The sequence below is a fragment of the Xiphophorus couchianus genome, chromosome 7 (assembly GCF_001444195.1).
Source record: "Xiphophorus couchianus chromosome 7, X_couchianus-1.0, whole genome shotgun sequence".
NCBI classification, from domain to species: Eukaryota; Metazoa; Chordata; class Actinopteri; order Cyprinodontiformes; family Poeciliidae; genus Xiphophorus; species Xiphophorus couchianus.
The window spans coordinates 7,342,605-7,369,509 of NC_040234.1; the positions used below are offsets into that span (position 1 = coordinate 7,342,605).

At 40.1% G+C, this 26,905-nt stretch overlaps 1 protein-coding gene across 2 annotated transcripts in view; it reads left to right on the plus strand.

The window, feature by feature from the left end:
- Window positions 1-26,905, plus strand: part of adcy5 (adenylate cyclase 5) — a 71,595-nt gene that overhangs the window by 41,373 nt on the left and 3,317 nt on the right. The window contains exons 4-20 of one of the 2 annotated variants that reach the window (XM_028022570.1): window positions 4,039-4,150; window positions 7,468-7,595; window positions 7,779-7,937; window positions 8,058-8,199; window positions 11,201-11,323; window positions 15,678-15,700; window positions 17,670-17,829; window positions 18,573-18,670; window positions 20,247-20,334; window positions 21,157-21,273; window positions 21,364-21,522; window positions 23,241-23,425; window positions 23,516-23,536; window positions 23,791-23,923; window positions 25,325-25,588; window positions 25,840-26,044; window positions 26,237-26,361. In XM_028022570.1, the coding sequence (XP_027878371.1) occupies window positions 4,039-4,150; window positions 7,468-7,595; window positions 7,779-7,937; window positions 8,058-8,199; window positions 11,201-11,323; window positions 15,678-15,700; window positions 17,670-17,829; window positions 18,573-18,670; window positions 20,247-20,334; window positions 21,157-21,273; window positions 21,364-21,522; window positions 23,241-23,425; window positions 23,516-23,536; window positions 23,791-23,923; window positions 25,325-25,588; window positions 25,840-26,044; window positions 26,237-26,361 (2,242 nt within the window). The remainder of the gene's footprint in view (window positions 1-4,038; window positions 4,151-7,467; window positions 7,596-7,778; window positions 7,938-8,057; window positions 8,200-11,200; window positions 11,324-15,677; window positions 15,701-17,669; window positions 17,830-18,572; window positions 18,671-20,246; window positions 20,335-21,156; window positions 21,274-21,363; window positions 21,523-23,240; window positions 23,426-23,515; window positions 23,537-23,790; window positions 23,924-25,324; window positions 25,589-25,839; window positions 26,045-26,236; window positions 26,362-26,905) is intronic. The other variant, XM_028022571.1, reaches the window with a different exon arrangement.

Below are 26,905 nucleotides of genomic sequence, written 5' to 3' on the forward strand. Positions count from 1 at the left end.
GGGCCGATTGGTATGATGTAAACGCCAGCACAGGATTCATTCTCATGACCTCTGGGAGGAAGCGCCGATGGCAGTGATGCTCACCAGGCCATTTGTGTGTGTGTGGGGTGGGGGGGTACGCACATGTGACCACTTGTGAGCAAATTAAAGTACAGCACAATTAGAGCACGAAAAACAATAAGTGATCATCAGTATCAAGATTAATACATATATTGTCACCTTTCCTAGAAAAGTTTAGAATCTTGTATTTATCAAAGGTTTTGCTCACCAAGCCTTTCGTGTGTGTATAGGCGCGTGTGTGTATGTGTCAATTTCACCCACTGGGGGGGAGGATGGATTGTAATCTGTGAATTGTAATCTGTGATCGCCTTTATGCCTTGCCACATACTTCTGTAGTATATACTATAGCTAGAGAAGTTTAGATTTGGAAGGTTGCAATTAACTCCTGTTTTGCTCACCAAGCCGTTTGTGTTTGTGTGTCCAGACAGAACACTGGACAGGGAGAGGGGTGACCTTAGAACTTGTCCCTCAGGATGTCTCATGATCTCTGGCTAGCATGCTTGACACGTGTGACACTCTACATTTCCAGTCATTTCAATTGGGTCTCTATCAGGGGCCGATTGGTATGATGTAAACGCCAGCACAGGATTCATTCTCATGACCTCTGGGAGGAAGCGCCGATGGCAGTGATGCTCACCAGGCCATTTGTGTGTGTGTGGGGTGGGGGGGTACGCACATGTGACCACTTGTGAGCAAATTAAAGTACAGCACAATTAGAGCACGAAAAACAATAAGTGATCATCAGTATCAAGATTAATACATATATTGTCACCTTTCCTAGAAAAGTTTAGAATCTTGTATTTATCAAAGGTTTTGCTCACCAAGCCTTTCGTGTGTGTATAGGCGCGTGTGTGTATGTGTCTGGGGCATAAGAGTGGACGGGAGCTGACCCAATTGAAATGACTGGAAATGTAGAGTGTCACACGTGTCAAGCATGCTAGCCAGAGATCATGAGACATCCTGAGGGACAAGTTCTAAGGTCACCCCTCTCCCTGTCCAGTGTTCTGTCTGGACACACAAACACAAACGGCTTGGTGAGCAAAACAGGAGTTAATTGCAACCTTCCAAATCTGAACTTCTCTAGCTATAGTATATACTATTTATTATTCTTGATTATTTAACACTTATTGGGTTTTTTTATACTTTAATTGTATTACTCTTAAAACTCAGAGCCTGTCTCTGTTTCTATTGAATTGAAATGACCAGAAATATAGTGTCACACGTGTTAAGCATGCTGAGGTCATGAGACATCCTGGGGTAGAGGGGGGGTGATCATGTGACCGGAAATTAAAAGCAATTAGTTACAGTCATTAATCACTCATCAATCACTCCATCAATTAAATTTTGACAGAAGGGTGCTTATATAATATTCTCACATTGCCAGGCAGCTATTTAACATTTGCACTGTGGAGATATTTGAGTTTATTTAAATACATCCAAGACTAGGTTTTAGAAAAATATCATAATCTAGCTAGAATATCTGTGTTTCAAGTTAGAATTTATTTAAATTGTTCTTGATAGAGCCATGAAGACCTTAGAGGGAAAAAAACAACAACATCATGCCTCCTGTCTTTGACTTTAGCGCATCACATGATTTACCCTAAGAGAAAACCGTTATAGCCAGAGAATAAATATGCTTATTGAGACAGGGAGAGCCGAGCGGAGGATGTGGCTTTTTGTAATGCGGCCCTTGCAGAACATCTTCCTGAGAGTTTACATGAGGCCGTTCCAGCCTCTCGCCTGTCAGCAGGGCCATGACATCTTCATCAGTCCTGGTGCTGAGCAGGAGTTACAGGGGAAATAATGAAAACGTCTCAAACGGTGAAAAGCATTAGCCAGTCCGTCACAGGGATGTTCATTTAGTTTGTAAAAGAAGAAAAGACAAAAATAGATGATTAGTTTAATAGTCGGAAATGGCTTTAGATGGAAGTCATTTATACGTGGGATTTCGTCAGTCTTTTGAATTTGCTTGAATTCACTACAGGATTCCATTAATCATAAAGAATAAAACCTAAAATTTTGCAAAAGAGTTTTGCAAGAGGCTTTGTTTGGAGTCCAAATTGTCCTTTTAGTCTTTCAATTCAGTTCCTTGTTTCAATGACTTGTTTCTAGAAATGTCCTAAATTGTGTCTTTTTCTTCACATTTTTTCTTATTGTCTTCTCATTTAAATTTCACATTGAAAACTGGATCAACCCATATTTGATATTTTTCCCCACATTTTATCACTTGACTTCTCTCGTCTCTTCTTGTCGTTGAAATGTGATGACCACGTAGCAGTGGATAATTAGGTGGAAGGGAGACGATACATTGTTTTCAAAGAGCTTTGCAAATAGAAATGAACATTTTTGATTTAAAACAAATACTCAGGACACTGTTTCAGTTGAGTTGGAATATATATAAAAAAAATGTAATACAATTTATTGATACTTATATAGTTATTTATTGGAATACTTATACTTAGTTGCAATAACATATTATTTTTGTATTCCTTTAATTGTATTAAACTATTATAATGTACTAAATTCTGCTCCAGGGCAAGGGGTTTTACAGACACCATCCATCAACTACATAGGTTAAAATAAAATTAAAAAAGAGAAATTCAGCAAACACCATGAAAACACACATTATTGTGCTGACATCGCCCAGGTAAGTTTTGTCATTTGAAGAAATTATATGTTGTGTATATTTTATTCAGATTCTCTGCTTTTCTGAGCATTTACATCTAGCTCCTCCTGAGTCATCACTTTGTTAAACTACATTTTTGTCCAAAGGTCTTTTGGGTTGTTTTTCTACCACGTTTGTAAATCTAGAGACTTTTTTCAGTCTGTCTCAATTACTCCTTCCAGAATCGTTCTGCTGTGTTTAGCTCCATTCATCTTTCAGTTCCCATCGTCTTACCTGCATGTGCAAAATAAAAGCAGGCCTGACTACATGTCAGCACGATGTTGCTGCCAACCATGTTTGGAAATGGAAATAGGACGTTCAGGGTGACGCACAGGGTCAGGTCTTTTATTTGTTTAATTTTAAGCCCGGCCTGTCTGGTGTATTCTTTTTTTTTTTATGCATTTTTAAAAAAATTTGCTTCATAGAACAACAGAATTTATACTGAAATTCAATTAAACTCAATGCTAAATTGACTAATTGGTTGCCATTTGAAAAAAAAAGAAGCAAAAAACGTTGACAACCATGTGTCATTTTCACTCTGCTCAACAATTATCGACAACTCTGTGTTGATCCGTCTCATAGAAACCATTGAAGTTTGTAGCTGTGGTGTATGGAAGCATGCAGCTTTAAAGACACCCATGGCAGTGTGTAAAATATTTTAATATTCTTTCATAAAGGCTCACTCGGTAACATCTGTGTGGCGTGAAACTACTCTCGGTCCGTCATCAACACTTGCTTATCTGCATCGGAGCGGCGGCCGGTCACGTTGCTCCAGGCGGGCTTCACACCCAGCAGACGGAGGCAGACGACTGCTCACTCTCACCTTTGCCCCTCTGGGCAACTTGGAGTTGCAGAGTACCGTATGTGGTCACAAAACTGCGCAGCTACTAAAACTCGGCGACTTGACAGAGTTGCACAATTTTCATTAGAAAGATTCAGCATGAACAGCGTTCTTTTGTCACTTCACAGTAATCTCATTCCCTCACGTTATGATTGCTCTCGCTAACTATGTTGATTCAATTCCCACGTTGAAAGCCAGAGGGGTCGTCTTGTTGTTATAGCAACACTCTTTATGTCAAACACAAACAAATACGCACACCAAAGTTTTTATGGTTGATCTTCGCAATAATTCTGAAAATCGGAAACCCCATCAGGCTAGCCCTTACTTAGGTTTTGCCGTCACATTAAGCTTTTCAACAACACCAAAACATAGGCAGTGAAAAGTGAGAGGAGGAAACACCATTAGGTGAGACGTGAACAAGGCTGACGAGAGAACGTCGGGTTATGTCTCTCTTGTTTTTGTGTTTCTGCAGCATCCTGTTTGCTGACATCGAGGGCTTCACCAGTCTGGCGTCACAGTGCACGGCACAGGAGTTGGTGATGACGCTCAATGAGCTTTTCGCCCGCTTTGACAAGTTGGCAGCGGTAAGCGTACAACGCATGCAAGCGTGTATAATTTTCAAGGATTGCAAGGATTCTTGGGATCGTGTGCTTTTATTTATTTATGTATTTTCTTTATGTAGACTTTGAGAACTTTTGTTTTAGACGTTTTGAGTGCGAGGTTAATGGTTGCTATGGAGCCTTACAGACATACAGGAAGACTAGAAATGTGCAGAGAAATAAGGTCATGTTGCATGTTCCCCACTTGTTTTGTGACTAGTCAGTCACAAACACGGAAACCCAATTTATAGTGGCCTGAACGTCAATAGTTTGTTGTTTCCTACTTTGTTTTATTACATTTTGTATGATTTATTTTTTGCTGAGCAGGTAAAAAAAAATCGCAATAGATTTATTTTACAATATTTAATTTGAATAAAATGTGGCGCCTGACTAGTTTCAACTTGGCGATTGGTCTTCACTTTTAAAAACAACAATTTTTGAAACTGTTGTTTTTGAAAAACAGTTTAAAAACAACAAACTACCCTTTTTAGGGCCGGTAGGTCTTGCCTGGTGCAGTTCCACATCCAGTTGGTAATCTGCCTGTATAGTTATGCTCTGAATGGTTTGTGTAAAAAAAAAAAAAAAAATCTCTCTGCCTTTTGGGATGGAGCTTGAAGTCTCGAAATCATCTGTGGATGGAAGCTGTTTCCTGGAGAATAATGCAGATGTTTTTTCTTGCTTGGGTAACCTTTTACCAGGAGTTGGTTATCTGACACCAGTTATCTCATCATTTTGGGAAATCAGTCTCACAGCTGCAGTGTCGTCAGCAAGCTGCATAAAGAAGTTGAAATCTGAGGCGGCTTCGCCGTCATAGGGGTCGAAAGTCAATGCTAGAGGGCAGAGTACACAGCCCTACGGTCATCCCGTGTTGAGGCTGAGAGAGGTCCAGGTGTTGTGACCGACCAGAACCGCATGTGGTTTTTAATGGATAGAAGCTTCAGACCAGAGACCAGTCCAGCTTCCAGTTCTCAAAGCTTAGAAATGAAAAGAAAAGAAAAAAAACAAAGTGTTTAAGCGTGGTTCAGGTGTTGCTGAGCCAAGACTGACTTTCAGTGTTGTTGTTTAGGGACAAGTCAGATGGGGAAAACAAAGTCCAGCTTTTAATGTATTTCCTTTGGCTAAATAAGAACAATCAGCAGTAAAAGTCAAATTTATTTGTACTTTTTTTTTATAAGACCAGAAATCAGAACTTTAAAAACTTAATTATTTAAACACTGATTTGTTTTTCACGTTAAAGTATTGAAGTTCCAGTAATTCTTCTAATTTGAATAGGAATTTATTGATCTTGCAAAGCTTCCCAGAGATATGAAACATTTTTAAAATGACAACAAGAGGACCACATTTATGACCTAATGTATCATCCGTCAGTTTGGACGGCAAAGACTTGTTTTGCAAGGATATTAAGTCAAATTAAACTATTAAAGATTGTAGATAGAAGTAGTTGGAGTAAATTTAAAAACAAAAACTTTTGTAGATTGAAGCGACTGCCACTTTAGATGAGAACAATTGTGACACAGCAGCATAAAGCAGTGGTGTTCAAACTAAAAATATTTCTCATGTTTAATCCCTTCTTGGAGATGCTGTAGTTTCGTATATAAATAGCAACTTAATATTATCTTCACTGCCATTGCTGAAGCTTCCCAGTTATTAATATTTGCACCACAACCTTGCGAATACTGATATATTTATCATATATCCAGCGTCATCGTGTGTTGAGCTGATCCTCGGTTTCTGTCATTTGTTTATGAAAGGTGAAACGGTTGGCTGCTGATCAATATTTAGGAACTGAACAGGCATAATGCTGTCGTAAACCAGAAATGTTGCATCTGACACTTTTATCTCCATGCCAGATGTGCCTTCTGTCTCTATGTGCACAAGCACACACACACACACGCACGCCTACCCACACACACACACACACACACCAGCACACACACACACGCCTACCCAGGCCCCCCCCCCACACACACACACACACTCACCCCATTCCTTACACAGTGGCTCCTTTTGTATTTTGGTCCGTGTGCTAAAGGATACTCAGGTGGCTATCATGAGACATTATAGTCTCCCAAACCCTTGGGATGCGCACACACCCACACACACCCCCACCCCCACCCCCACACACACACACGCCCACCCCACACACTGACTTATTTGATGTTGGCTCACACATCAACTCCCAGCATGATATCTAGGCTGAGAGCCATGGTTCTCTATTGTTCTCAATGGACTGTATTTGACATTTTTGAATCCTGTTTTTTGTCACCTACCATCTGTTTGCTAAACTCCCGAGCTCTAGTGGTTGGCATGACAATCCAAGAATGCAGCTAATTAGCCTTAGCTGTTGAGTCTTCATAACGAGTGAGCAAGACAACAAACGTCTCAGTTTCTGCCAGAGGAGGGACAGACACATTTCCACCCAGTACTGGTGACAGAGGTGCAATACAATGAAATACCGTATTTTCTGGACTATAAGTCCCACCTTTTTTCACAGTTTTGGCTGGTCCTGCGTTTTACGGTCCGTCAGACAGACTCAACACATCACTGAGGTGCAAAGCTTAAACTGTTGCCTTGGAATTTTGCTTCAAATATTACATTTCGAATAGTGATATTGGTATCGCATGCCATGGTGCTGTTGTAATTATTTTTGTGCTATTTTGTGCAGCTCTGATGCAGTTTTACTTCTGCTAGTGAATGAGATTCTGCACCACAGGCAGACAAAGAAGAACACATTCCTACCCAACAAAGCCTCTGCCGTTGTTCCTGCTAACTAGTAGCAACGATTGTGAGCTGCTCGAGCAGTTCAGACCGCGGTGCAGTTATTTTACATTTTGTTGTTTTTGAAAGATTTTTTTATACCCAAAGCATCACAGTAAACCTAAATCTTCACCCAAAATACAGTATCACAAAAGTGAATTTTGAGTGGGGCCTATAAGTGTTTCTTGAGGAACCCCAACTATGGATGTTACTGCAGTGAAGAATATAAACCTATGTAACCCCCACAAAAAAATACATTTGTCTCAAGATTTGCTCAAAGGCAGATGTATGATTTCTTCTTTATTCTTTTATTATTTTCACATGATATAATGTAGCTCATACGCTGTGCTTTATTGTTTTTATTCTGGAATATTGGGGAAAAAAAGGCCTTGAATTGAACACTGGATCACACAGGATTTTGTGACAACCTTTGTACAATATTTAAAGCAAAATGGAGAGAACTTCCTTAACTTTTCACATAAGTTTGCTTCTCGGTTAATAACGTAATGTACACTTCCTTTCTTGCTCCTTGTGCTGTGCTGCAGGAGAACCACTGTCTGCGGATCAAGATCCTGGGCGACTGCTACTACTGCGTGTCTGGGCTGCCAGAGGCCAGAGCCGATCACGCCCACTGCTGTGTGGAGATGGGGCTGGACATGATCGAGGCCATCTCGTAAGTCTGGGAACGGCCTTAATATAGCAGTTCTGCAAGCTGGGCACACTAAAAGAAAAATGTCTGGCAAACACGACTCACTTTTAAACCTCACCAGCAGCATTCACTGAGAGTACAGCTGGTACATTTAGACACGCTAACTGTGTAGATTGTCACTTTCTTGTTTGTTTGTTTCTTCTGCAGGCTGGTGCGGGAGGTGACCGGGGTGAACGTGAACATGCGAGTCGGCATCCACAGCGGCCGGGTGCACTGCGGGGTGCTGGGACTCAGGAAGTGGCAGTTCGACGTCTGGTCCAACGACGTCACGCTCGCAAATCAGATGGAAGCGGGAGGCCAGGCCGGGTTCGTCCAATAAGCTTCCTTCTCCATTTTTGCGTCCTAAACGTTCCTTCTGATAAATGTTAGCTGCATAAGATTTACGTAACAGCCAGAGCATTTAGAAAAGGAACGCTTTCATTTCAGGCGCATACACATCACGAAGGCCACCCTGAACTACCTGAACGGGGACTACGACGTGGAACCGGGAGCAGGAGGAGAGAGAAACGCCTACTTGAAGAGGAGCAACATAGAAACCTACCTCATTGTGGGCTGCAGTCAGAAAAGGGTACGGCTTTCGTCGCTGAAGGAGGCAATGAAAGAGAACTGAAATCATTTTTGTCTCATTTAAAGTTGAAAAGTAGATTTTTTTATTTTTTTTACAGTAAAATGCCAAAAAGAAAAATGGCAAAATCATAATTTTAGCAAAATGAAACTCTTTTTTGTTTTGGTTCATATCAAAAATCTGAATGTTCTTAAAGGGCCGGTTACGCCAGAATGAACTGATAAAACAAATTAAAATGTTAAAATATCAATAGATAGTTGTCTCTCCAGGATTTTCTTATTGTTTTAGTGTTTTTTAAATCAAAATTACAGATTTTATGATGCCTATTTAGAAATGTTTGTTAGGATTTTTTATATTTGCGCTAATGTATGAAGTTAAATGTGACATTTTATTACTCGCTGTATCAATTACTGACTATAACTTGACATCTAGTCAGGCTGAGGCAGCAGTCACTGAAACTCAATGTTTTTGAGCAATTTTGAGAAAATTTGCTGTAAAATCAGACAAAAAAATACGGAGATTTGTTGAGATTTGAACTTTGCAGATTTGTGAAAAACTGGCAAGAATTATTGATGTAATTTGGAGTCTGGAGGGCCTTGAATTTGACAAATGTATTATAGTAACGGGTGACATTTCAGATAAAAAATATCAAAATAAAAACATCCAACCTAAGTTTGCCTACTAAAGCTTAGTTCGTAATACAGTGGTAGCTCTGTACATTGGTAAAAAAAAAAAAATGCTTTTACCAACTTCACAAATTATTTTGCAGATCAATACCATTTTGCTTTTTGTTACTCTCTGTTTGTTGTACATACACCTGATGGTGAATAATAAATAAATATATATATATATATATATATATATATATATATATATATATATATATAAAAGACAAATAAATTCTGGTAAAAGTAACCGAGCGGGGAAAAGTATTTTCAAGTAGTTCATTTAAATTCATGCATTTTCAACATTTCTTACATGTGTGAAAGTCTAAAATTTTCCTAAAAATGACGGTCTTATGGTGATTTTCCAAAGATAGAAAACAAGCAGTTGTTTCACAAACTACCTCTCTACATCCTGTAGTTTTTCAACTACAAGTATTGAACTTACTTATAGAAATCGTAAAACAAGGTGGTGGCAGCATCATGGTTTCTTTTTGTTTAGCGGGGATGTGGAAGCTGAATAGAGGCAGTTTAAAGAGATGAACACAGAGCGACTGGGAATAGTGTCTTTATTCAGGCAAACAGACTTTTATGATGTTGTTTGAATCCAACTCAAAACTAAAGAAAGATAGGAATAAAATGTTGCAATTATTTCTAATATTTAGTTTTTGCTTCCCATTTATGGATTCCGGTTTTGATTCTACTTCACAAATATTCAAATAAAACTCCAGTGAAACACTGTGACGTTTGTGTTGATGTGAAAAGCTGCTACTTTAAAGTGCTTATTTGACAGACGTCTCTTTGATAGCAAACAAGTTCCAAGTTAATTTGCTCCCAATATTGTCTGTAAGCTGAGTTTGTGCTCCACACCAGCAGGACCGAGTTCATCGCCGCCTCCCTGCTTCAGCCTCCTGTTTGTTTATGACTTGATATTTTTGGTCAGTATCACAAGCTGCGACTATAGTTAGCACGTCATGTGAAGTGATATTTTATTCTCATTCTGCTGCCTGTGGTCCAGGACGGAGGGAACTTTTTGAAGTCTAGCTTTTTTTCTAATTTTTTAAAATTTTTATTTTATTCTTCTAGTTTTTACAAAAACAGCTCAAAGCTGTTCAGTTCTGATATCAATTGAGATAAACAGAGCTGCCTAGGAAATTGCCTGGAACTGTTTAAAGCTGTTTCTTTTAGTATTTTAAAAGGAATCTTAATTCTGCAATCATAATACGTGAAAATAAAACGTTTCTTTTTGCCTTAGAACAAGTTATTTGTAAGTGGAATGTCCCTGTTTGGGCCCCAATATTTTTTATTAAGCTCAGAAGTAAAGGATTTGTACGATCACCACCACACTTCCTACACATGCTGCAAATTGTTAATTTCAGCTGTTTTTTAGTTTTATATTTAATGCCAATAAAATGTAATCAGACCTAACAATATGCCAAATGTGATGCTGGCTTGGTTAAGGGAAAGCAAAGATCTAAGAATATAAATGCCTCAATGGCAAATGGCTTCTCTACTGAGAAGAACAGATTCTATATTGAAAATATGACGACATGCAGTAAAGACAATAAGCAAAAATCAACATTAAACGTTGTAAACGGAATCGATGCAGAAGCTCGTGAAATGAACCACTGAGCCGAATCGTCGTAATCTGTCTGAGGCCAAGTTGTTACTTGAAGGCGACGTTCCTTTAAGGCAGCGGTGTCGAACTCATTTTGGTTTTGGGCCAAATCAGGATCATGAATGCTCTTAAAGGGCCGGTTGTGCCAGAATGTTTTGATAAAACCTGATCACAAACTGTTAAAATGTCAATGAATTTGTAAAATTAAAAATTATTATTGAACATCTTTTCAGTCCCTCCAGGATTTTGTGATTCTTTTTGTGATTTTCTACAATAAAACAATAATAAGTGTTTGTGGTACTAATTTAGGAAGATTTATGACATTTGCACGTAAATGCGACTTTTTAGTACTCGCGGTATAGATACCGGACTATAATCTGAGTTAAGGCTGAGGCAGCTGTTTAGTACAAGTAAGTACATTTTTGACAATTTTGGAAAATAATCTGCAATAAACTCCCAATTATTAGCGCAAAAACTGCAGGGATTTGCATGAATTTCCATGATAATTCTCAAGAAACTGGATGGACTGCTATAACTTGGCAGTAAACAGATAAAAACTGCACTGATTTGATTGATAACATAATATTTAAGCACACTTAGTGTTTAGTCTAGAAATTGGAGGGCCACATAAAAAGTTATGGCCCTCGAGTTCGACACGTGCTTCAAAGTTTTATGGCATTCATTCGTTTCGTGCGTTTAACCTCTGCGTCCTTTTGCTCCACAGAAAGAAGAAAAGGCGATGATTGCCAAAATGAGTCGACAGAGGACCAACTCAGTCACCCACAACAGCAGCCACTGGGCTGACCGTGCCTTCCACAACCACATCTCCAAGGAGATGAAGAGGATGGTGAGCAAAATCAACGCTGTTAGACTGTTTGGCTTGCCTGGTTGTGATAATTTACTCATTAGAGGGCCACAGCCAGGTGACTCTCCTACCAGCAACTCGTCTCAGGGCCTCATTTGGTGGTGAATCCAACGCGTCGTTAGCGACCGTAATGCTTTGATCGTTGCTGAGGCGCGGCGGGGACGGCCCTTCACGGCACACCAAGCCCCGGCAGTGAGAGGCTCTCAGCGGCACTCAGGAAGAGGGACGGGGGGAGACAGAGGAGGGAGGAACGGCAGCCGCACTCAAGTGAGACGTGCTGCGGTGCAGGGATGTGAACTCACAGCGAGTCTCACTGAGGTTCGGGTTTTATTCATGCTCTGTAGGCCTGAGAGCGCGAGCATTTCTACACAGCAAGTTCAGAGTCCATGATGTGAAGGACGGGCACAGGGCGGAGCCAAAGGGGGGGGATCACTGGCCCCTGACATCTGATTGGCCCCCTCAAATGTCTCCCCTTATGACTGACATGTAACAACACCAGGTTTATTCCTATACAGTATTTTTGAATCATTGTAAGCCACCCTAGTATGCAAAGAAGAAAAACAAAAATTTGAAAAGAAAATGTATAAAAAAATATATAAGGCCATGTGATAACATATATAGATTTATATCAGGCGTGAACCCAGCCTGCAGTATCCTTGTAACCATAAAAGCAAGCCGTCCTGTTCTGCTGGATGTTCCTCTTGTGCTGCGCTGTGGTGCAACTCTAAGGCTAAAGCCCACTTCATACCAGGTGATGGTAGAACACCAATAAGTTATTTACTGTCCTCCGCAAAAAGACAGAAAAACAGCTGAAGAAAGGAGAGGGGGGCGAAAATGTTCCTAGTTTGGAACAGAGATCGCGCTACACTTTTTCATTGTCTTACCAAATGATAAGTTAATTGCATTTTATTTTAATTGCATTTTATTTCCATTATGTAGTCATCACCTTTTTCTCTGCAGTAAGAACGTTTTTAAATCAGGTAACATTTCACCAATTGAAGTGATCAGAATCCAGCAAGACTCTGATCGTTACCCGATCCTGCACTCACTTCCCTCGGCGGGAGAAAAATCCAGCAGAAGCGGATCAGCTGCGCTGGACACTCCAAAGCCTCCGGTCCACTAAGGCGTCCAGATCAGAAATAATATTTGGACAGAAATTGTTCTTATATTGATCGATGGTGAGCTACACTATGTTCTCTGTGCGTAAAGTTGAAACTGTTGAAACTTAACTCACTCTGTGGATTCAACAAAAGGAGCCTTCCGGGTGCACGTTACCTTCCCGCGCCCAGGTTAAAAAGCTCGCAGAGTTCTATTGAGTGGTTTGGTTCAGACAGATCCAACTGACCGATCAACCAGCGCAGATTGCTCTGCAGATGCGACCAGGAGAAATTTGTGAGGCTGTGCGTTCAGAGACAGGTGAGGTGCTTGTAATTTAAGTGGAGTCGCTTAATTTAATTTATTATAAGTTATTGGGGCCACAGTCAGTGGTTTTTGTCACTACGGAGAAAAAGTTAGATGCTTTTCTCTGGATTCACGGTTTAACTGGGTGAATATTAACTAAGCCGGCTAATTACCCTATGTTAATATGATTAGAATTTGACTGGTAAAAATAGTACATGATTTATTTAATGTATATATATACATTTCTCATTTGTGGCCCCCCTGAGATAGCCCTGGCCCCGCTTTGGCCCCCCCAAATTTAAAAGTCTAACTCTGCCACTGCTGACGCTGGTTTGTGGTTTGTCTGTTTTAAATCTGTCATACATAGAATCTAAAAACGAAATCATTTTAAAGCTTGCCTCGCTTTGTTTTTCCCCTTTTTGAGTCTGGCTTGTTTAGAGAGATAAAGATTTAAATGAGCTTTTTGAACATTATACTTTCAACAAAAGCAAAGATTTTTGAGACTCCGATTATGCATGCGAATCAATACTACAATAATGCTCATCTCTCCAGTCGAACCTCCATATCATTGACAGAGTAGAGCCATCTCGAACAAAACCAGTCCTTTTTCATCCTCAAGCGTCCACTTAACGTCCTCCAGTGAAATAGTGAGTCCACAGCGATTCTTACGTCCGCTATCCAACATAATCAGACTCTAAAAACCTTCAAAGTTTCCTCCAGATGCGTCAATTTCTCACAAGGTTTTCATTCATGTTGTGCTATGCTACCAAAAAAACCAAAAATTTTTCTTTGTGCTTTGGGTGAAAATTGCAGGAAATTAAAGGTGTTAAAAGAGGTGTTAAATAAGATTCTCCCTAATGAGGCACATTGATGAGGATGAGGCGATCGGAGACAAAGAAGGCAGCCATTGGGATTTTATCCGTGGATTTTAGTGCGTTACCATGGGATACGCAGGCTAGTTAGCAGTCTGGATGCAAGATGTAGAGCGGGTTGTCCATCCATTTTCTAACACCCTTGTCCCTAGAGGGGTTAGGAGGTGCTGGTGTCTATCTCCAGCTAACGTTCCGGGCGAGAGGCGGGGTCACCCTGGACAGGTCACCAGTCTGTCGCAGGGCAACACAGAGACAGACAGGACACAACCATGCACACACACACACACACACCTCCCACAGTCAGACCAATTATCCTGACTGTGGGAGGAAGCCGGAGTACCCGGAGAGAACCCACGTATGCACAGGGAGAACATGCAAACTCCATGCAGAAAGACCCCGGGCCGGGAATCGAACCCAGGACCTTCTTGCTGCAAGGCAACAGTGCTACCAACTGCGCCACTGTACGCAGAGTGAGTTGTGTTCTTATACAAGAAGAAGAAGAATTACTTTATTTATCCCAGCAGGGAAATTAGAATTATGTAGATAATTCAACAGATGGGACGGAGTGGAAAAAACAAAAAGAGGAAAATGGCGCCACCTACTGAAGGCCCCTTTTTAAATGAAAGCTGAGATGACTCTGAATGTTACTCCCTTTATACGTTCGTGTAGCAACAAGTAATGACTGGTGTTCTTTTACATTTTCTTGAAATGAGATGTTTGTGTTGTCACTTTTACCCAAGAGTTGTTTTTTTTTAACGTGAGCCTGGCATCGGTTTTCATGTTCTCATTCACCGTCACCCTTTCTGTTGTTAACAGCAGGAGCAGAGAGACAGAAAGTAAAGCTGAGCAAACGACCAGAATGCTTTTATCATCACGAAAACAAAAGAATTTAATAAATAAAATAAAAATAATAATATATACGCAGAGGTTTCAAGAATTGATTTGCTTTTTCAGCAAGGACGTTTATACTTTAAACCTCCAGTTAAAATTAAAATGGCAGACATGAAGTATGGTTCTATATCATGGCGATTATTCATTTTTGACACTGTTTCTAGATTAACGTTGGTCGGTGTTAGCCTGGTTGATGCTAACCTGCTACTTGTGTGAATCATATGAGAGCAAAAGCTAAAATAAAAATGATCCATCAGTGAAGCTCTGCTGGACTGTGATCACGTCTTTAAATGTATTTCTATATTTTTCACATTCTTCACAAACATACTGACTGATGGCTATGTATCAGTTCTAATACCTGGCTAATAACGTCTTTTCCAGAACTTTTGTATTTATGTCGAACTTTTATTCATTAAACACAATTTGACTAAAATATCTTGCATCTGACGTCGCCTTCGCTGTGTAATTCTGACTTCTTTCCACCCACAGGAAACATTTCCTGTTTTTTTTTCTCTCTCATTGCCTCAAACTGATCATTATGTCATCAGGTCCATAATAACAGTTATTTTTTGAGGTAATAATACCTCGTTTGCAGCTGATTGTTATCGTTATGTCGAACAACGTTGCTGTTATATGTAAAATATTAACCATCATCATTTAGTCAAAGAGGACATGGTATGTTTTCAGTATTTTAAAGTCCTTCTCACTTTGTAATTGAATAAATTAGAATATAAATGACAGGTTGGTTTATTTCTGTAGCTCCATTCACTTAGTAAAGTACATTATATAGATTAATTACACAAACTCATGTTTTCAAGCCTTTACTTCTGTTAGTTATAATTTTCCGCTTACAGCTAATGAAAACACGACAATTGAGATTTGGATATTACATCAGAACAAAAAAGTAAATGCATTCTGAAAAATAATTAAAGTAATGGTATCAATAAAATGTAAGTTTGCTTAAAGGTTGTAATTTTTGTAAAGAGACTTTTGATTTGCACAAATGAGCCTCAGTGGAACATGTATTATCATTTTTTTAATGACTCTATTGTAGATAATTGTTCAGATTAACGTACTCAAAGCCAGAAAACATGGCCTCTGTTAGCTTTATTAATAAGTCAAGAAGTACTCAAGTTAATAGTTTGTTTTTCTTTTATGTTCCTGTTTTTCAGGGCTTCGAGGATCCCAAAGACAAGTGAGTAACAACTCCGTCATCAAACGCAGTACTGGTCACGTTTATTGGTTCTCCTAGTAAGAACGACGTTAAAATGAAGCAAATTTGCCGATTAGTTTCTGAAATCTTTTGAAAAACGCTGACCTTCAATTTGAGTACAGTTGTTCCAACGGGTGGAGATGAGTGTTGGGATTTTTTTTTTTTTTTTTTTTACTGTGTAAAAGTGCCTCCAATACCAGCTGCTAACATAACATTAGATTCTCTGCCCATTGAAGAAAAGTCAATGTCAATTCTTTGCTCTTTTTTTTTTCTAACCCTCTTGTGTTGCTTTGTCCATATCTCTACCAAATCCATTGATGACCCGTTTATTTTAGTTCTCAGGCCGATAATGTCATAAATCTCCACCACACTCAGCAATGGACGTTTGGTCAAATTACTTGTTGTCGGTGTCTGTCTCACCTGACCAAAGCAAATGGCTCCAGATGAAGTCCAAGCACAGCTTAGCAAACGTAACATGTTTATGTTTGTCATGGTAGGATGTTTTCAGCATCACTCCCAAAATCTTAGTTTTTAATGGTCGTTATGGAGCGTTGTTGATCTTTGAAGCTCGGCGTTCAATTATGTTTAGACAATGTCAGCTTGCTAATCAGAAATACTCTAATGTATCTACTCTCTTTCAATAAAACCAGTTGCTTTCGTTGTTTTTCAAACTTTTGAATATTTGTACTCAAATTCACCGCATATTTCTTTCCTAAAATTCGATTCTTTGATTATTGCAAAAGGGTTCATTTCGAGGCTCTCTCCAGATTTTCACCAGCAAATGCATTCCCAGCTGTAGTCCTGAATGTTACGCATGGACCCACAGTGCTTCTGTTCTACCATTCCTTCATTTTCAGACAAACGTCAAACTCTGATTGGGTTTCAGAGATCCGGCTTGTTGCTTGAACTTAACCTATAAATGTAATTTTGTAGTTTCGGACTGAGAGCACTTTGCTGGTGCAGGTTTTCTTTTGTTCTTGGTTCTGTGTGCGGTACCAGACTAGGAGTCATCGCTGAAACTATAAAACCAGACTCAGTCATTTGGTGTCCTTGGACTGATATCATTCATCTATTCTCCCTGTGACAGACAGAAAAGATGCTTCCCTGGAGGCCGACGGCTCATCTAAATGGCAGTGTTCGCAATTTTCACAAAGTTTCTGTGTCATGTAGCCAAATTCATTTTCATAAGCACAAGAGGCTGGAGTCTTACCTCGGATATTGTCATTCACAGTCTACCTGCTCAGTAACGTTCTGTAGTGATGCAGCGCCGACCGTTTCAACCAGAGAATAAAGGAAAAAAAAACTTTTAAAGAAGTCATTCTGTCCTTGTTCTTCCAAATCTTTGCTTTTCTTAATTTTTTTCCCTTCAAATAAGCTTGGCATAATTCTTAGTTAAGTTTGTAAATCATGCCAGTTTGAGTGATTTGTAGGGTAAGACATTCAGAGACAAACCTGAATGTTTATCTCTCTGTTATTACACTGTGTAATAACCCTGTGTAATGTTTGTGATTTGATTACTGTGTGGTTACTGTGTAACGGTGTTACTACACTGTTATTATAAGTGTAATAACAGAAACTGCTTATCTTAAAGGGGCAGTTTTATGTGATTTCCAGTCACATAGTGCCATTTTACAGCACAAGTTACCTCCAGTTGTTATAAAAACACTTCAATATTTCACTTCTAATTAAACTGGATCAAACTGAATTTTAAATTTTTTGAATTATTAAGATGCATTTTCATCAATGTGTATTCTTTATCTTTTTTTTCTGCTGCATATCTAATCAGTGAACTGTAAAGTAATAAACCAGGCAGAGAAATTCTCGCAATCCTAAGTGGGGTGACAAGTCCTTTTGTTTTGGTCAGATAAAATAAAAATAAGGACAAACTTTCCCCCCACCCCACTTTGTCCTCAGAAGTAAATGTCACTCCGTCTCATCTTGTTTTATTCAGGCATTTTATTTTCAGGAACACGCAGGAAAACCTGAACCCGGAGGACGAGGTGGACGAGTTCCTGGGCAGGGCCATCGACGCGCGCAGCATCGACCGCCTGCGCTCCGAACACGTCAAAAAGTTCCTGCTCACCTTCAGAGAACCCGACCTGGAAAAAAAGGTTAGGCCGCACACAAGCACGCTGCCGGGAGCATCAGCGGATAAACGGTTGTGACAGGCAATCTGCCGAGCGCAACAACAACAACAACAAAAAACGAAACAAAAAAGCTTTCTCCTTTCTGTGCCTGGAGGACGTCAAAGGAAAGGGAAAAACACAGAAACGGGAGGTTACATTTGGAAGTAGAGTACTGAAAGTCAAAGCAGGAACACGGCTTCAGACGGACAGAACAGATTAAACGTGTTACTGATTCGCAGGTTGACTATTTCTGCTGCTGTCATGAAATACAAACACTGTTATTCTCATCTCAGCCATAAAGGCTTACAAAGCTACTACTAATAGCAATAATTTAATGAAAACTATTTGAAAACTAAAGAAAGTACAAAAAGACAAAATAATTGACAAAATAATTTAAATAGATCAGAATCAAATAAATACATTCAATTGAAATGCATTTAAAGCCTTTCAGAGACAAAATATTAGCTGTTCGAAATGTCAAATTACTTTTCTAATGTAACATTTTACTATTAAGTCCCATTACAATTATGGACTCCGAAATTAATAGCTAACTCGCATCACTTAAACATTTGTAGCTTGACTCAGAAGGCTAAAGAAACGGGTATTTATCAAGTAATTATTGATTGTGTCTATTGACATATTTTGGGAATTTATTTATTTTTTCCTTCAAGGTCGGAGTCTAATTCCGTTTGTTGTCTGACATCCAGCTTGTTCTTCCCTGTTTCCAGTACTCCAGACAGGTGGACACCAGGTTCGGTGCGTACGTGGCCTGCGCCACCCTCGTCTTTTTCTTCATCTGCTTCATCCAGATCGTCATTGTGCCGACGTGAGTCACGCTGTGATGGTGACAGATGCTCAGACCCTGGCCGCATGCAAGAGCATTAAGTGGAAGGGAAATGTTTGGTTGACAAATGTGGAAAATCAACTATGTTAATGGTATTAATTATTATTATTAGCTAAGACTGACATAACACCTGTCATGAACATGCAGGACTCTTTATAAATGTTTATGACTGGTGTCATGAAGTGTCATTTGGTAAATAATGACACTTTTAATGCAGCGTTGCACTAAAAGTTGCATTAAAATGAAATGAAAAGTGTCAACTTTGCATTAAAAGTGTCATTATTTACAGATCGACACGTCATGACACCAGTTATAAACATTTATAGAGTCCTTCATGTTCATGACAGGTGTTATGTTTTGCTTATGACAGTGTCATGTCACTCTTATGAGCACTTCTTCAAATAAATGTTGCCCAGAAATGTTTGCATTCTACCACACTTTCTCCTTCCACTCAACCTTCCATTAGTATGCTTGGAAAGGCCCTCTGTGAACAGCCAGCTTCTGTACAGATGACCTTCTATGTCTTACCCTTTACCTTTTACTGCGTCTGCTGTAACATGACAAAAACATTTTTTTTTTCATGGCTTTGTTTGTAATTATATATATCTATGTATATATTTTAGCGTATTTGAATTTTCTGAAAAGCCTAACTTCAGGTTTTCATTACCTGCAAGTCATTATTAAAATGATCAGAAATAAACTAATGCAATGTAACTTTAGTGTTTTTAATGAAGTTCATAGATATGGAGATGTACAACAATTACCAAACTTTTATTTATTTATTTTTTTGCACGGGTTGTTTATAGCACATTAAATTCTCATGCAACACTGCTGGCTGGTACCCAAAAAAACAAAAACACCTCACTATAAATCATACTAATGCATATCTCTTAATGTGTTGGTATTTTTGTTTTGTGAGCCTCTTTGCTTCCGGTCCCAGAGAGAGATTAAGAACAAAAGTTGTGAGGAAGCTGATTATACACTAAACTCTTATTCCCGCTGCAGCTTTATGGTGATAATTCGTGGCCTAAGCTGTAAAGACCTGGTAGAATCAGGTGAGCTTCTCTCCGCCAAAGGTTTTCCTCAGATACTCAGCTTACTGTCAGAGCCGTCCAGCTTTGACAGAATCGGGAAACTCGACTCCAGATCTGTCTGTAAGAAGAAACAAAGTTTAGCTGCACTTTGGGCCAGTTTGGCTTTTGTTTGTTTCGTAGGAAGCGGCTCATGAAAACGACATCTTGCTACGTGAAGATAACTCAGTTCCTCCTAACCAATCGGAACGTAAAGTATTTTTACATAATCATTAAGCGGAAAGACAAAGAAGAATCATTTAACACCGGGCAGCGCAGCAAAACCTGACGTCTCGACGATGCAGGTCTGTTCCTACAGGGAGGATCGAAACAGTTTCCTCCTGCAAAATAAGAAATTTATTTTACTCATCGTGTGGAATTCAGTTCAGATATGTATACAGTGACGTCAGTCAGCTCAGTTATGGGTTTTCAACCAGCAGCTTGTTATTAACTAATCGTGTAAATAATAATCTATTTCCTTTCTGCAGCTCCAGTCTGATGATCGGCTTCTTCATCACGTGCTTCATCATCCTGACGGGCGTCATGTTCATCTCAGCTGTGTACTGCTGCTTTGGAGTGAGTAAAATCCACAACCTGTAGCTAAAATGTAAAATCAAAGAATTATTATTTTTTTTATTTTTGTTTATTAAAGACCTTTCTTAGTGTCGTATGATGGTTACAGATATTCAGCAGTGTTTACACTATGAAAATTAACCTTCGCTAGTTATGAAGAGCCTTTCTGAAAGATCCGAAGAGCCGCTGCAGGTTGCAGACCTCTGGCCTAAATGAACAGCAGACGGGTCTCCCAATGTCGTGGGACAAAAAAAAAAAAGGTTTTTTAAATAGCCTGTTACATCTCTGTCAGTCTGAATGATCTTGAAAATCACAAAAAGTCGTCTAACTACCATGAAAGAGTGTTGTTGGAGCGACCTTGTGGTGTGTCCACTGGTCAGAAAACAGACCGGATATTTTATTTTTTTTAAACTGACGGCTCAGATCACCAGATGAATTATCAGTGGATCTCTCCTGCAGTAATTCTCCAGTGCTAAATACCGTTAGCACCAATATAATTCTACGCTCACTTGATGCTAGAAGTATTTTTTTTTTTTAGCTACATTCTTTGCGTTCGCTAAAGGAATACGACATTATTGCATTTTAGGCAATAACATGTTTTTTCTTATGTAAAAAATGAATCTGAATATTTGCTTGTTTGCATCTTTTAATTATTTCTGACATGGTGTTAAAATGGTTTGAGATTAAATGAAAAATCTGCAGAATGTGCCAATATTTTAATCCAATTAATCGATCAATCGCTAGATTAAACAACTAAATAATCGGTAGCTTCAGCCCTAAATCTGAAGGTGAATAATTGATAAGTTCTATATTTTTCTCCACCAGATCTTCCCCGCTCCTCTGCAGACTCTTTCCAAACGTATCGTCCAGTCCCGACTCAACAGCACCTTAGTGGGTGTCTTCACCATCATCATCGTCTTCCTGTCTGCTTTCATTAACATTGTAAGCAATATGTACAGATTTCTTACTGAGGTCAGCGTTCGCGCGCGGTAAATGACCCCAGTCCGCTCACTGACGGTCGGTTTGGCTCAGTTCACCTGCAGCAGTCACGACCTGCGCAGCTGCATCAAGTCGGAGCTCAACATCAGCCGGGACCTGGTGGACGCCTGCCACGCTGTCCTCCTCAACTACAACCTGGACACACAGCACGGCTCCTGCGGAGACGACGCTCTCATCTGCAGCTTCCCTGAGGTGTGTGTATGTCTGAAAACTAACTTTTATTGGCTCCCCCCCCACTCTTTGGTAGATTACTTTGTTTTCTGCAGTTTCATTTCACAAGATGTGGCGACAAGAATAGTCATTTGTGGTAATATGATTTGATTACAGCTTTAATAATGAAAAAAAACTTTCACTAAAAGGTACAGAACACTGGAAGCACTGAGGACTTCTGAGCCATGTAATTCTTTTGACTTTTTTTTAAAGTGTAGGCTAATTAAAGGGGCAGCATTGTTAGTTTTTCAGGCATATTGTGTCATTTTAAAGCATAATCAAGTAAATCGGTTGCCTTCAGTTGTTATAAAAATGTTGTACATAGCAAATTTCAATCTGGAGAGACTCAGACGGAGAAAAGACGACAATTAGAAGAGTTTAGTGACATACAGGAATTAAAGTCTTTGGCGCTCGGGCCCTGGCTGGGGATAACGGTTATCGCAGCGTTAGCGATAAGCTTCAGATGAGCATCCCCGATGCTGTTAGGAACGTCATCCCCCAGGGGCCCGGCACTGGTGGTGGTGGTTGAAGAAGGGAGCGGGCCTCAGGACCGGGCGAATGGAGGAGAAGGGGTGGTGGTGGGTTGAGCTCGGCTGGAGAGCGAAGGACACCGTGGGTGAAGGTCCTTGTCAGCTGGGCCTTGGACGGTGATTGGACGTGACGAGGCTTGGTCCAGCGTTGATAGGCCGAGGTCTGTAGGCGGGTCGCTTCAATTAGCAGGTCCCAGTGGGGATAAAAGAGTCTTCCAGTTTGAATTTGCGCCTAGGCTTCATATCAAATAAAGTAATAAAATAAAAGAAATCTGACTTCATAATTTAACTCTGTGAAATCGAGCCTCTGTCTCTTTAAGAAGGTCTTGCTGTTTCTGAAGCTTCCTCATGAAGCCATCACAACATAGCTCCTCTGTTAGCCGTTAACTGGCTTTTGGGTTTTTGAAATGCTTTTTGTACTATTTGTGCAGTTTTGCTGAAAGACGAATTTGTTCATCTTTCAGCAAATTGACTATTTTTTTTTTTTTTTGAGTCTGTATCGTCTAGTTAACGAAATGCAATGTTTTCACTGAGAAGTAGCTCTTTTAATGAGCTCAGCGGCCACGCAGTTCCACCAGGTGTTTGCTAATTGCTGCTGGCTAGTCTGAAGGAGCTGAGTGGGGGAGTGAAGGCGGAGATGCGGTCTGTTAGGTGGAAGCTTGGAAGCTGCAGCTCCAAGGAGGACCTTCATCCTCGGAGGTGGAGCTAGGTCCAACCAGGCGTTTTGAACAGATGAATGGTTGCCATGGAGATTAAAAGATTTCTCAAACGTGCATGAAAGAATCAAATGCATGTTTTTGATGAGGGAATAACATTATGACATGATGTAAAGTTCAAAAAAGTACATTTTACAAAAAACTGCCACTTTTTAAAAAAAAAACAACAAAATGGCGACACCTGCTCTTCTTCATTTGTCGTCATCGTGATTTTGTCTTTTAGCTTGTTCCCGCTAACTTTTCATCTTGTACCGTCCCAGTCACATGATTAACTGTAAAGTTTACTCCTATCCTGAGTTTCTTGATTTGGGCAACACAGGCAGTAACTCAGGGCGCCATCAGGAAGGGGGCGGCCGTGTGTGACTTATTCAGCTGGAATCATAGCATAGTAGTACAACGCCTTACACCGATCAATGATCTAAATGCGTGTGTCCACATCTCCTCTCTCTTTCAGTACTTCACCTGCTGTGTGCTGCTCAGCCTGCTGGCCTGCTCCGTCTTCCTGCAGGTCAACAGCATCGGGAAACTCTTCCTCATGCTCTTCATCGAGCTGCTGTACCTGCTCATCATGGAGGTACCTAAAGTGAACCTCTTTGACAACCAGGACCTGCTGGTTATGGCAAACGCCCTGAATTACACGTGAGTGCCCCCCTCACCGCCGCCATAGCCAAGCATGTGACGTACAAACCTCACGTCTGATCAGCTCTTCTTCTGTTTCTCCCCTCACAGCAAACCAGATAACGGCACAAGGTGAGACCGACGGCAGGTTTCATCGCCGCTCCGTCATCTATTAAACTGGCAGCGTCATTAGTTGCCACGCTAATGAATCTAATAATGACCCGCTGGCAACAGATGCTCACGCTAATGAGCCGAGATTTAGAGAGCAGCTTGTTTGTGTCAGATTCCTCCTTGAAGTATTTACTAATCCTTGTGCAACACCTTTGTCTGTGCTTATTGCTCTGCTGTTTCATTCATCAATCTGTTCGTTTGTGTGTGTGTCCCAGGTGTTTGGTGGACAACAAGGTTCCTCTGAAGATCATGACCCCCGTGGTGATCACTGTCTTCGTCCTCGCCCTTTACCTTCACGCCCAGCAGGTGGAGTCGACGGCCAGGCTGGACTTCCTCTGGAAGCTGCAGGTGGAGTCCAAGAGTCTGTCTGTCATTTTCTGTCCTTCGCTTGAAATTCAGCAGCATACGTTCCGTTTTAATCCCGCTTGCAATCAGTCAAATTCAGGGTATAATGTCAAATGATGCTTATCTAAGTCAGGGGTGCCCAAACACTTTTTTCACAAGGGGCCAAAATACTCAAATCAAAAGGACTTGAGGGCCAGAAAAAGTTGTTTTTTTTTACCTACTCAGTAAACTATGTATGCTATATGTCAATGTCAATGTCAAATTTATTTATATAGCACTTTAAAAACAGGCATAAAACTGCACCAAAGTGCTGTACAAGAATGACAATAACACAAATGAATAAAAACAGAGTATCAAAACACTAGTTTAATTAAATGCTGAGGAATAAAAATGAGTTTTAAGAAGCGATTTAAAATGATCCAGGCTGTGGGCAGATCCATAGTTTAATTAAACTCAGAAAGTAGTAAGATTTGTTGCTGTAAAGGAATTTTAAAATTATTTTAGATACAAAAGTTTAAAAGGGTCCAGCAGGATGCTTTTATAAAAAGTAATTTTGTAAATTTTCTAGATATCAATTTGGAAAAAATAAATAACACAATTTAGTCCATTCTGATCAGTAAAGTCAAGATTTTGGTCTCTTTCTATTATTATTTTTAAATGCTTGCTTTACTTAGCCAAGTTTATTTAATTAATTAAAAGCAGATTTGGGTGCGACAAAGTTTAATTTGAAGTAAAAGTCACCGATCCTTGCAGGAGAATGCAAAAAAAACATGATTAAAATCTGATGATTTGAAGACAAATACTTTGTGTTGTAGCCAGTACATTCCATTGTAGGAAGATTTTACTTTGTGATCATTTTTTCCTAATTAAGAATAGAAAGTCTCCATCTCTTCATGGCCAAATTTGTGTCATTCCTGAGCTAAAACTAGGGGCCACAAACAATCAGTCCAGGGGCCGCAAATGGGCCCCAAGCTAAACCTTGAACACCCCTGATTTAAGTGGTTGGTATTCTTTTCACATTTTAGCATTTGGTGTTTAATTCTTCTGAATTCCTGAACATTTGCAGTAATTATTTTTGTTTTAACATGCTAGAAGGGCATCAAAATATGGTCGAACTAAAAATGTAACTTTTTTTTCTCGTTAGTTTAAATGTAGTTAATTAATTGCAGACCAATTCAATTCAAATTTGTATTTAATTCCCATCACTAATTATAACCAACTTTAGTTTTTCACCAATTTTACCATTTATAAAGTGGAATCCATTTATTCTAATGTTATGACTTGATCTGTGAAATCAGTGAAACATGGTCCTAAGTATTGATCTTACATCTCTACGCCTGAGCGCTTCCCTCCACAGATGACTCTATCCTTTTCTATGTCGAACTTTGACCCCACCCCCTCCAGGCCACAGAGGAGAAGGAGGAGATGGAGGAGCTGCAGGCCTACAACCGCCGCCTGCTCCACAACATCCTGCCCAAAGACGTGGCCGCTCACTTCCTGCAGCGCGAGCGGCGCAACGACGAGCTCTACTACCAGTCCTGCGAGTGCGTCGCAGTCATGTTCGCCTCCATCAGCAACTTCTCCGAGTTCTACGTGGAGCTGGAGGCCAACAACGAAGGGGTGGAATGTCTGCGGCTGCTCAATGAGATCATCGCCGACTTTGATGAGGTAAGCGCAGACGCTGCCGGGATCACAGTCTGTGGTTTTTAATGGCTTCTGAGTGGTTCATCCATTAGCATCAGCGGAGATTTCTCACTTAATGTTTCCCCAGCTGCATAAAGTCGCATCGGGATCTAAAAATACCCTTCAGCTAAAGAGAAAAATGGAAATTCACAGCAATGTCCCTCTCTGGAACTTCTTTTCTTTTTTTTTGTGGAGTGACATTGGAATATTTTTGACGTTCCTCCTGCCCTCAACAGATCATCAGCGAGGATCAGTTCCGTCAGCTGGAGAAGATCAAGACCATCGGCTCCACGTACATGGCGGCTTCCGGTCTCAACGATTCCACGTACGACAAGGCCGGGCGCTCGCACATCCGCGCCATGGCCGACTACGCCATGCGGATGATGGACCAGATGAAATACATCAACGAACACTCCTTCAACAACTTCAAAATGAAAATAGGTCCGTGAAAGAACACGCTGCAGCCATGTTTATCCAACATGTCACTTTAGCAGGAGAAAGATGCATACATGGAGAGTACGCACGGCATCAAAAGATTTCTAGATTTTCCTAAATGTCAGTTTGGAATAAATTTCAGAGATAAAGGGAACGGCATAATCGTTTATTTTGTAATGTATTAATCTGTTTTCACAGGTCTAAACATTGGCCCAGTGGTTGCTGGGGTGATAGGGGCCAAGAAGCCCCAGTACGACATTTGGGGGAACACAGTAAACGTAGCGAGCCGCATGGACAGCACAGGGGTCCCGGAGAGGATCCAGGTAACTGACTCAACAAACTCTGCGTGAAATTCCTTTAAAACTTCAAGTAAAAGTTCTTTACTGTTCATCCAGCATTTTCCTGCCAGAAAATGGCTTCAGACTGACTTTCTCAAGTTAACTTGCTAATTTGAGGCACCTGTGAAGAACACTGTATGCTAACAAAACTGTTAGCTGTAGCAGTGAAAGATATGGCTGCAAATACAAATGGAAAAGCAGAAAAATAATTTCCAACTTGTGGAAAAGACAGCAGAGCTAGGTTCTACAGGAATCAAGAAAAGCAGCAGTTTAGAAATCCCCATCAGGTGTTGATCTCACAGGTAAGGAGTTTACAACATATCAAAGAAAATGTTTCTAGTTTAAGGCTTAGTAATTTATTCACAAACATCTAAGTAATGTGGCCTTTTACCATTTAAGAGAAGTAAAGTCAAGAACATATAGAGAGATTTTCAATGCAACTTTTATTAGTAATTAGCATTGTTAGCACAGTTAGCTTCACAGCAGATACAGGATGAACAGCTCAAAATGAAACAAAGCAACTTTCTGT